We start from the raw sequence: 11608 nt of genomic DNA, 5'->3' as shown, positions 1-11608 counted from the left end.
ATCCGGATCTTACAGTGATCCGGATCACTGTAAGATTCGGATCCCTGTAAGATCCGAATCTTTGAACGACTCTCTGCCTTCATTGACATCACTGGAGGCAGGGGGGAGGATTCATAATGAAAGGGGCGGGGCCAATCGTTAGTGTGCCTGCACGGAGTTACTGGAAAACAGTAACTCCGTGCAGACACACTGAGTGATCCGAAGATCCGGATCATGAATCGGATCATTTCAGTGAACGAATCGAAATGATCCGATTCACTTTAATGATCCGAACTTCCCATCACTAGTGTAGGTTTTGTGATAGGCTGAAACGTAGCTTTTAAAACTGCGAGGAAGCGCATGTAACATTAATTAAGGAGCCCCCTCTGTAAAATAACCGAGTCCTTACTAGCGAGAACATTATTCAATCGCTGGTAGTATACACAGTTCTACACACACTTTGAAGTCATGTCGAATCAACAAATCCGGAAGCAATTCTAAACTATATGTTACAAGGCTTTATTATAACTATGCGGACGCAAACATATTTGCCACTCCGCTCCCCTTGCAGCGAAGGGGCGCCGTCTTTTAATATGGCAACAAGTAACCCTCCCACATCGCAACGGCATTTCCGGGTACTTTGATACCGGAAGTAGATCGGAAGTACTTCCGCTAGTGAGTTCGTACTGATAGCGGCGGATGGGATTGGATAATGGGTCCGTAATCGTTTGTTTACGTTTTTTCCTTCTACTACACCCGGGTTCCGTGTGTGGAGATGGAGGGTTTGCTGGCTTCAGCCAGTCGGTCCGAAGATGAGGACTCGTCCGCCGGTCACAAGCGGAGCCTGGCCCAGGGGTCTGGCCTCATCCCCAAGAGGAGGAGCTCATCCAGGTGACGTTCGGCTCCGTCTGTATTGACGGATGGAAAACAACATCTAATACTAAATCCCTGCAGTCAAATGTCCCTGTGTCTGGCCAGCTGACCTACATGTCCGTAGTCTACCCTTTATTAACCCCCTCGTGACAGAGGTTCACCCGACCCCGGTGACCAGAGCTAATTTGCCATTATTAGAATATCTTTAATAGATCGTGACTCCCCGTGTCCGTGTTTAAAACTCCCAAACACATTTCTTTTTGCACCAAATAGTTAGCAGACGCCCCAGGCTATTTTCCTGGAGCGTTGGGACAATTGCCACAAATCTTTGCCCAAATATTTTATGCTATTTGGATGTTACAGGGGCACCAACCAGAACATGGTTGTATTGTCGCATGCAAGGTTTGGGCAGGTTATCTGCCAATTCAAAGTCCCCCCCCCCCCCCCCCCCGATTTCCCCTTTTTGTCCATTGGCTGCAGCAATTAACACGATCCGCAGAATAGTATATAGTTTTTAAACCAACTGTCAGGAAGGGTAACATGAGTCTCTCTTAAAACCTTTTTTGTGCTCTCTTATTCAAAAACAAAATTTGACATAAACATTGTGGAGCTCAAGAAAAAAAAATCTCTTTCCCGTGACAACTTTTTGTATAGCACATACGCCTTGTACACAGCGATTTGGGGCAAATAGAAATTTTTTTGTACCATATGACAGATTTTTGGTGTACTAGGTAGGGATTTAGGGACTGGTCTGCCAAAATACACCCCGCCACACACTATGTATATTAGATGTATTTGAGGATGCAGTGTGGTTTGCTGACTGCACCCCCTCCTTCCCCGGAAGGCACTGTTCCTTTGGTGTGTATGTCCGACAAACCAATACATTAGGTAAAAGGAGCCTCGCTTGCAAGCTTACAATCTAATGGAGATGGAAATAACTGTTATTTATTTATATAATGGCAATTATGTACGCAGAACTAACTACCATACATACATTCAAAGGGAATGACCACTCATCAAATAAAGAGGATTCGGCTTGCAAGCTTACGATCTAGAATACTAGTGTCTCAAACTGTTCTGTAGGGTCACTTATATTTATAATATGGGTTTATTTGTGTTTGTAAAATAATTACTTATATTTTTAATATAAGGTGTACATTGTCTGCATATAAAGGACCGGGGGGCTGCAATTTCCAGAATAGAAAGATGTAATGATATTGAAAGAATGTATTGATTTCAAGCCAAATATTTACCAGGCTGCGGCTAAAAGTTTAGCTTTATGGCGACTACATGTGTTTTGTGTTTAAGGAAATTCTGAAAATCGAGTTCAGCTTAAACATATATAGATATATAAAGGTATAGAAACAAGCGTGGCTACCTTGTATGCTTGCTGTTGTAACACAGGTCTACACTGATGTGCGGCTCGAAGTGTAAATGCTGTATTTTGCCAGTGAGATTATTGCATTTGGCACATAATTGTAGAAGTAGCTGGAACATCTCCTCCTACACTCTGTATTTATTCACAGTTCATAACAGCTTTGCCTGGAAAATATGGGATGACATACCATACATCTTTTTTTTATGTTAGTATTAGTTTTTTCCCCCCCGAAAGTAATTCCCAGGCTTGTTAACAGGGATGATTGGGATGATATGCTAAAAAAGTTCATAAAGTTTTTATATAGATATCATTTATTGATTTTTTTTTTATAGCACTGCCATGTTCCACAGTGCTGTACAATAGGATATAATGGACTCTTCTTGAATTATTTATTTACCCAACTGCTGGTTACTGCTACTTTTCTATTCAATGTTGATTTTAAAGATACTCTGGTGAAAACTGTAGTGGGGTAAAAGCTGGGTCCTTTAAAACGTATCACGCACTTAAAGCCGTTATGGTTGAGCACACTGGGAACACTTATGAATTTTGGCAGGAAAGGCACATATTGCATTTAACATGATGTTGAAGTACAATTAAGTGTACCGCACCTCTTACATCTTATAGATTTCTGTCTCCCTTGAGGTTTGGTACATATAGTTCTTACTTACATGTAGTGAATATTTGATAACCGTAGACGTTTATGCTATTGTATCACATTCTGAACATTTCAGGGATGCCTAATATTATTTCACTGTTTTTCCCCCCCCAGAGTATAGACAAAAACATTAGCACAAGCAATTTGTGAAGAAATAATGTTATTAACAATTATTTATTTATTTACTTTCCAATGTTTTAGTGTTTTTAATAGATGTCAATTCTTTTGCTGTCTGACTCTATGCCTCTCTAATTATATGTCTTATAAACATATTGATTTGGTGTTATAGGTTTATTAAGCGTAAGAAGTTTGACGACGAGCTGGTTGAGAGCAGTCTTGCCAAATCAACAAGTCGTGCGCGTGGTCCTAGCGGAGGCGAACCAGGACGTGGTTCTGGCAGTGAACCGTCATCCAGTGAGAAGAAGAAGGTAGTGTGTAATCTATGCATGGAATCGTTCTGCATATCCTTTCTTGGTCATACATTCTCAAATAATCATAAAATTATGACAGGAAAGTGAGAAGTAAACTAATGTTTCCACCATCATATCTGGTGACAGAGAGCATCCCTGAGCCCAGTCGGCATGTTAATGCTGTGTGTACTTTGTATACAAATATTTGTAAGTGAGTTAATATGATATGAGAGAATCATTGCCTTAGAATGGAATATGTCATGTCCTGTTGGGGATGATGAGTATCATGGTGTCAAGTCTCCTAAACTTTTAGGCATCTTGTTCTTTTTTTTCTTTAGTGTGAGCCCCTGCTTAATCAAGATACAAGGATTATTCCTTGGCTTCTTAAGTTAGTGTATCATTACCGTGGTGTGATAAACTGAGCCTTGAGCTCTGTGCTTCTCAAACCCCCACCACGGGAGTCTTCACCAATTTTCTCCTCCTAGATCCATGCCGAAGAGGTATGGGTGCAGAGTGCACTGACCCCGGGCCTGCTTCATCTTTCTCAGGACATGGTAAAGGGCAGTGCTGTGAGGACAGGTGCTGGTCACGTGAGTACTTTATCCGTCCACCTTTCTATATCTTACATTCAAACATTGTGACCAGGAGGAGATTACAGTTCCTCATTGACAACCGGCACGTGTCATATCATAAAAAAACTGTAAAGGCTGTAAGGAACCCCAACCAAACGATGACGCATAATCCAATCTTTCTTGCTAACATAATGAGGTTGGTTATCATCTGGACCTCTGCCGTTTTCTGTGTTTCCTTTAAGCATTGACGGCGACATATATTCATTTCAGTTTTTATTTGACTGCTTCTTTTGGGGTTTATGTTTGTTTTTGTATGTTAAATGAATTAATTGATAGAATTTACAGTGTAAAACTAGTGTTTTGATAACCTGGGGTTGAACAGAGCAAACGTCTTCCCAACAGAGAGTCTCAAAGCTTTAGTCTGCACGGCACCTCACACGACTGCTGAAAATACAGCTTGATATATTGCAAACCAAACTTTTTGATGTTAATTAACCCCTTCATTCCCCTATAGACGTACTGGGACGTCCAAAAGACGCCTATTAAGAATCCCCTATGGACGTCCCGGTACGTCCAGCAATTCGTGCAGCGTCAGGGACACATCCCTGCCGCTGCACGGGAGTCCAGGCTGTCAAACTGACAGCAGAAGCCTGTAACAGCTTCCGGCATGAAAGCCGGTAAGCTGCTACACTGTAAACTGCCCGATCGCGGAAGGTCATCGGAGGACAGGATATCCCCTGCGGGGATATCCTGCCCTCCGATGAGGCACAGAGACGCTACGATCTCTATGCAGGTCTGTGAGGACCTGCATAAAGATCGCAGGGGGATCGTGGGGAGGGGAGTGAGAAACCATGTCTCTCACTCCCCCTCCCGTCCTGAAAGAGAAAAGCTGAAAAAAAAAAGTTAATTCATTAAAAAAATAATATGAAATCATTAAAATAATAATATAAATAATACTAAAAAAAATTATAATGTGAGCTGTGATGTCATTGTGACATCACTGGCATGTTCAGGAGGTCCCTAAGAGGACTGTGTTAAAAAAATATATATAAAAAAAAAAAAAAAATGTAAAAAAATTGTAATAAAATAAAAAATATATTAAAAAAAATAATAAAAAAAATATTAAAAAACCTTACTTCCCATTGCCCTAGCATAACATCTAGCCAGTATAACCCTCCTGGCCCCGTTCACAACCCCCAAACCCGTTAAGCCATAGGCATAAAAAGTATACAAAATTGTATACCTTATAGTATGCTCCCTGGTGCTGGGAAAGTCTGGAAAATCTATGTAAATTAGGTATTTCTGAAATCAGGACACCTGAATTGATAAATTTGGAGGGGATTTTCCATCACTTTACCTAATTTTGTGAGGATTCAGAGGGAAAATGTACAAAATTTCTCATTCTAAATTGTCAGCTAATCATCCAACTATGGTATCAAACGAAAGCTCAATCTCTCCTTGAAAAAACAATATATAGTTTACATGGGTACACTATTCACAGGAAAGCAGAATAATCGCTAAACCGACATACCCCAAAAATGGCAAAACTGCTCCGGGCTTTGAGATACCAAAAACCCCTGGGATTGAAGGGGTTAAAATAAATAGTGATCTTGTCGAGAGTACTTGAAATTCAGGAGCGTCTATTGCATCATTTTGTACAAAAGTGAAAATTAGTCTAGCTTTTTATTGTCTTGTTTCAAGTTGAGCATATCCTACATTTCCATGCTCCCTTTTGGTGTAATAAAATATATGTATTTTTCTGTTGCTGGGTACATAATTGCAATAAAGTAATGGTCAAATGTTGCATTTATTCATTTATATTTGGTGTGTACCCCAGCCTGGCTGAAAAAAGCCAGTTTTACCTTGTTACTTTATCAGAGTTTAGAGTTGCTCTGTTTCTGTGTGATACCAGTTGATCACTTGAAGTTTGCCAAAAATACTTTAAAATATGCTCTGTTCATTCAGGTTGGTAAGGCCATCACCACTCCAGCCCCAACATCTCTGGCTCCTAGTCCCGGCATCACCAAACGCATCAAAAAAAGTAAACAACCCATGCAGGTGACAAAGGATCTCGGCAGATGGAAACCCACAGATGACCTTCTCCTTATCAACACAGTTCTGCAGGTCTGTTTTCAGCATTTTGTACTCTTTGTTTCTCCTGTTGTTGTGTTTTTTTTCACCTGCTGCCAAAACACTTAATGTAGATCAGATGTTATACTCATGCCTGGTATTAACATCATGTGAACATCTGCTGCACCAACTAATTGCCTGAGTTTAACATGGTTTACTCATAACTGTATTTTCAGACAAATGACCTGCAGGCTGTGCATCTTGGAGCCAAGTTTAGTTGTCGCTTTACTCTAAGTGAAATCCAAGAACGCTGGTATGCCTTGCTGTATGATCCTGTCATCTCAAAGTAAGTATGGCATTCATTATCTTTCCTCTGTAGGTGAAACGGCAAAGTATAGGCTCTATTTTATTGTAATTTGTATTATTTTTTTTTTAAGGTTGGCGTGCCAAGCAATCCGACAGCTGCACCCAGAAGCCATTGCGGCCATCCAGAGCAAAGTGTTGTTTAGTAAAGCTGAGGAGCACTTATTAAGCACAGTGGGTTCGGTATGTATGTTTGTATAACCTGAGATAACCACGTCGGTGTTTTCCATTGTGCAGTGTTACTACTTTCCTTTTGCTTTCGCAGAACTCTCAGCCAACGCTGGAGACGTTTCAGGATTTGCTGAGCAAACATCCAGACGTGTTCTATGTGTCGCGCACAGCCAAATATCTTCAGGTCCACTGGCAGCTAATGAAACAGTACTATCTACTGGAGGACCAGACAGGTTGGACTGACTTCTTAAACTCGGTTTGACAAGTGATTGTAAAAACCCCACAGGATTGTTCATTTGTTTTCTTTTGTATTCCAGTTCAGCCGCTGCCCAAAGGGGACCAGGTTCTAAATTTCTCTGATGCAGAAGACATGCTTGATGATAGCAAGCTAAGGTATGCATCTGTATTACTCGACTTGTGAATTGGATCTGGCAAATAAGTCTGTCATGCCTTAGCTGCTTTAAATCCTCAAACCTTGTCTCACGTTCAGGATGGTCTTATGCTTTTGCCTACATTCTGGTTCACTGCCATTCACTTTTTATTTAAAGGACTTCTCTGCTTATATAAGTAAAATGGATATTGGAGTCAGATTTGCATGAACTCCAGTGCATTTTATGGTATGCTTATCGGGTGTTTTGCTATTAAGGTTAGAAACTGAGAATCCTGCTTTCAGCTAGCATACATATGACTGGTGGTTATACAATATATTCCAACTCCAATGACTAAAGAATATAAGTAAAGCTTTGCATATAGTATAAGGGACTCCGATATGCATAATATGATTGCACTAAATAAACCAATATACATAACAACCAGTATGCGTATTTCAAAGCTATTTTAAGTACTTGTAATAAATGAGCATTTTGTATGATTAATCCCCCCCCCCCATTTCACTGGTTCATTACTATCCAGAAAGATGGATGTTTGTGGCAAGTTAAGGAATTTGTTTTGTCCATCATGAGTTTAAACTTAGCCCAGAAAAAAGGAGAAAATTAGTTTAGTAAATTAAGCATTTAAGCTTCAAAGAGAACATGTTGGTGAAGTAAAGATTAAAACAAATATGTTCCTTGCATGTTCTAATATGTTTCCTCTTGCAGAGATACTAAAGATGAAGTTCTCGAACATGGTGAGTTCTGTTTCCCAAGTCCGTTATTTTTAAGGCATTCAGTGCTCTGTAGTGTCTAAAGCCTAATTGTCCATGTTCATCTTAGAAATGACAGTCACTGATCGCCGCCAGAAACGTGAAATCCGTCAGCTGGAACAGGAGCTGCACCGGTGGCAGGTGTTAGTGGACAGTATCACAGGTGAACTCCTTTCTCAGGCCACAAACAAGCTTTTAGGACAGTTTCTGGATTTTCTAACCTCTGTCCCTTGCCACATTGATGCAAATTAAATAGGTTTTACTTGTATCACTGCAATACATGGCTGCTGTGTGATGCCATGCAACTAAAGAGTTTTCATTTTCCATCATGTAGTATGGTATTATCTCAAAACAAGCATAAGCGCACGTCTGCTTGCACACAGCTATTCTGTGAAAACAATGATAGCGTATTTTTTTGTTCACTCAGTGGGTTTTACCTTTGCTTTCTTAGAGTTGGATGCCATTTTCAATTTCGATCTCCCAGCATGTATGTACTCACTTCTGTAGAAGCAGCCAAACTATTGATATTGTTTCTTTTATAGGGATGAGCTCCCCTGACTTTGACACGCAAACATTAGCCGTGTTGAGAGGACGCATGGTGCGATATTTGATGAGGTCTCGAGAGGTAAGAAGCCCCCCCCCATTTGTAGCCGCAGGTCCTGGTTTTGTATGAAAATGGCCTTATGTTTGAATACCGGCAAATTGCCAAAAACTGGGTGGAGGTTATTCATTAGCCTACAATTAAAGAGCAACGTCAGGCTCCTGGGCCAAGTTCTGGTGAACGGATAATTGATGTGATATGATGGATACGGTCCATGCTTCTCTGTAGCTGGAAATTACTGTCCAAAACCGTTGGCACCGTGAATATATTTCTACAGTAAACACATAAGCAGTATTTTGTGTTGTAAACTCTGATACATTTCCTTAACCCTTTTACTACCTGAAATGCTCACATAAACTTATGAAGTCTCAGGGTTGCATTGTTGATCATTATTCAACTTTCATACAAATTACAATTTTCTGGACAGATAACTCTTGGCAGAGCAACTAAGGACAACCAGATTGACGTGGATCTTTCCCTGGAGGGCCCAGCATGGAAGATATCACGCAAACAAGGTAATAAGGGTTTTGGATTGGAAGTTGCATATTATTCAGGGCACTGGCTCTACCACAGGTTTCCAGAATATCTTCATATTGGTACAGATCAGATTTTTTGTCACTATTGTATGGGTCTTAAAAATGTCTAGCTGTTATTTATGTAGCTAGTTAGCTATTGTTAGTGTAAAAGTGGAGGTTCCACTGTTTTTCCCCTCTACTGTAGGTGTTATATTGTCAATCGGTACATAGCCATGTGTTCTAAGGTTATCTATTAAAAAGGGTGCTTGTAGCTTGAGCTTACCCCAGAAGTGAAGTACACGAAGCTTAGAGCATCATTAGATGTTATTTGAGTCAATAGTTATGTGATTACACTTCATGCCCCTTCACGTGTGACGTAATCAGTTTTCCGATCTCCAAGGGGCTTCGGGTCTTGGGCACTACATGGCAGAGCATCATGAGTTTAGCGTGAAACATAGAAATGTTTATTTGAGACTAGGGCTGAAACAACTAATCGATAAAATCGATAATCGATAATGAAAATCGTTGTCAACGATTTTCATTATCGATTCATCGAATAGATTTTTATCGATTAAAAAAAGAGCTCTGAAAAACTCCTCTCCTTATATAATCCGACCTCAAACAGAGATCGGATTATAACACTAGAATCCAGATCCCCCGCAACGCTGCAGGGGACCTGGATTCTCCTCACTGTCGGCCGGTCTCTCACTTCCGTCTCTCTCCCCCATCTGCCTCCTCCCCCCTCCCATACGGCACTCTGCCTCTCTACCCGGCTCCCTGGTGTCTTGTCAGCAACAGAGGTTCACAGGAGGCAGAGTGGTATATGGGAGGGGGAGGAGCCAGAGTGGTGTATGGGAGGAGGCAGAGTGGAGTATGGGAGGGGGGAGGAGGCAGAGTGGAGTATGGGAGGGGGGAGGAGGCAGAGTGGAGTATGGGAGGGGGGAGGAGGCAGAGTGGAGTATGGGAGGGGGGAGGAGCCAAAGTGATGTATGGGAGGGGAGGAGGCAGAGTGGAGTATGGGAGGGGGAGGAGGCAGAGTGGAGTATGTGAGGGGGAGGAGGCAGAGTGGTGTATGGGAGGGGAGAGGAGGCAGTGGTGTATGGGAGGGGGAGGAGCCAGAGTGGTGTATGGGTGAGTTATAGTGGTGTATGGGGAGTATTATGCATATCAGGGGGCATAAACATATCTGGGGGTAAAAGGTATCAGGGGGCTCAGTGGCATATAGGGGGTATAAGGCATATCGATATTAGGCATATCAGGGGGGCATAAAACAAATCTGGGGGTAAAAGGTATATCAGAGGGCTCAGTTGCATATCACTGGCATATAAGGATATACTCCTTATATGCCAGTGATATGCAACTGAGCCCTCTGATATACCTTTTACCCCCAGATTTGTCTATATGCCCTGAAAGGCATATCAGGGGCACAGCGGAATCTGGCATATAAGAGGTATAAGGCATATATGGGGGCAGAGTGGCAAGCTGGGGGTCAGATGTGCATAACTGGGGGCAGTTTGGTAAATAAAAAAAAATGTAAACAAGGCTTTTTTCTCATCGTTTTTATTAAATATGAAAAATAGTTAACATATGAATTAATATTTACTAATAACTTTGTATTAAAACCTAGTTTGAGAAACACTGTGTTTGGGTTCTTGTAGCTTTTATTATTATGTCAGTAAAATAAGAAGGTGAATAGAGAGAGGCCATTGCAATAAAGAGATGAAAGTGTAAATTGTACGTTTTTTATTGCAATTTTTCTTCAATTTAAAATGTATTTTTTTATCCGATTAATCGACAAAATAATCGGCCAACTAATCGATTATTAAAATAATCGTTGGTTGCAGCCCTATTTGAGACTTTTTGTGAAGAATATTCCATTGTTCTTTACTTAAAACCTCAGGACGATAACTAAAGGATGTAAAAGTATGGTGGGAATTTTCATTTAGTTTAGTTTTTATAACATTCTATATATTGCAGTGATTATATTTAGTCACTTCCTCTTACAGCAGTTCTGTACCCCAAAATAAACTTGACATAAGTCAACAGAGCATAAAACATTGTTTCTTTGACATATTTAACACCATATGGCAGTATTAAAAATAGGATACGTTGTTGTTCATCATTTGGAAAGATGATTTATCCCAGCATGCAGCGGACCTATCCCTGATTAACTGTTCATATAAAGGTTTTCAACCCTACGTGTTTTATAACATGCATTATAGGTAATTGTTGGTTTTGATAAAAGCTGCAGCCTCCTTTCCTAATTACTTTTGTAGGCGTCATCAAACTAAAGAACAATGGAGACTTTTTTATAGCCAATGAGGGCCGACGAGCTATTTATATTGATGGCCGCCCGGTCCTGCCGGGGAGCAAGTGGAAGCTTAGTCATAACTCTGTCGTGGAGGTAAGTAGGATTGAAGAAATAGGTCTATGCATTTTAACTACGTTTACTAAATTGAGTCTTGGCATGAAATTCCCCGGATTATTGGTTCATCCGTTGATGGCTGTAATCTGCCACATCAGTATTTTTAAGAGATAATTTTCTACGATACTAAAGTAGTAAATTGATCTGTAAAAATTGTTTTCTAGCAAAGTGCCACTATTGGGAATTTTTGGTTTGAGTATTCTTTAAAAACTTTTATATGGTATAAACCACTGCAAATATTGTTATGGATTTGATATAGATTTTCTGTGATTCTTTTCAGTTGGAAACATGATGTGTGTGTGTGTGTGTGTGTGTGTGGGGGGGGGTTTATTGTGAATATAAGCGAGCTGAAGAAATGTTTGCTACGTTATACGTTATGGAGATTGCTTTTGTAGGTTTAGCAGAGCACACTTAATATACTAGTACACATTTTTTACCTTTTAAGGGACAGTCTA

General features: G+C 40.5%; 1 protein-coding gene across 1 annotated transcript in view; it reads left to right on the top strand.

The window, feature by feature from the left end:
- The first annotated feature begins 754 nt into the window (after nt 1-754).
- The window catches only part of LOC149271461 (microspherule protein 1-like), an 11577-nt gene continuing 723 nt past the window's right edge, over nt 755-11608 (top strand). Inside the window, exons 1-12 of the mRNA XM_089507397.1 lie at nt 755-870; nt 3175-3316; nt 5833-5991; nt 6174-6283; nt 6375-6483; nt 6566-6704; nt 6789-6864; nt 7569-7597; nt 7683-7775; nt 8155-8237; nt 8641-8728; nt 11005-11132. Of these exons, the coding sequence (XP_089363523.1) occupies nt 755-870; nt 3175-3316; nt 5833-5991; nt 6174-6283; nt 6375-6483; nt 6566-6704; nt 6789-6864; nt 7569-7597; nt 7683-7775; nt 8155-8237; nt 8641-8728; nt 11005-11132 (1272 nt within the window). The remainder of the gene's footprint in view (nt 871-3174; nt 3317-5832; nt 5992-6173; nt 6284-6374; nt 6484-6565; nt 6705-6788; nt 6865-7568; nt 7598-7682; nt 7776-8154; nt 8238-8640; nt 8729-11004; nt 11133-11608) is intronic.

The sequence above is a fragment of the Sceloporus occidentalis genome, unplaced genomic scaffold (genome assembly GCF_023333645.1).
Source record: "Sceloporus occidentalis isolate IW3139 unplaced genomic scaffold, rSceOcc1.0.p SCAF_506, whole genome shotgun sequence".
NCBI lineage: Eukaryota > Metazoa > Chordata > Lepidosauria > Squamata > Phrynosomatidae > Sceloporus > Sceloporus occidentalis.
This window is presented reverse-complemented; position numbering and strand designations above follow the sequence as displayed.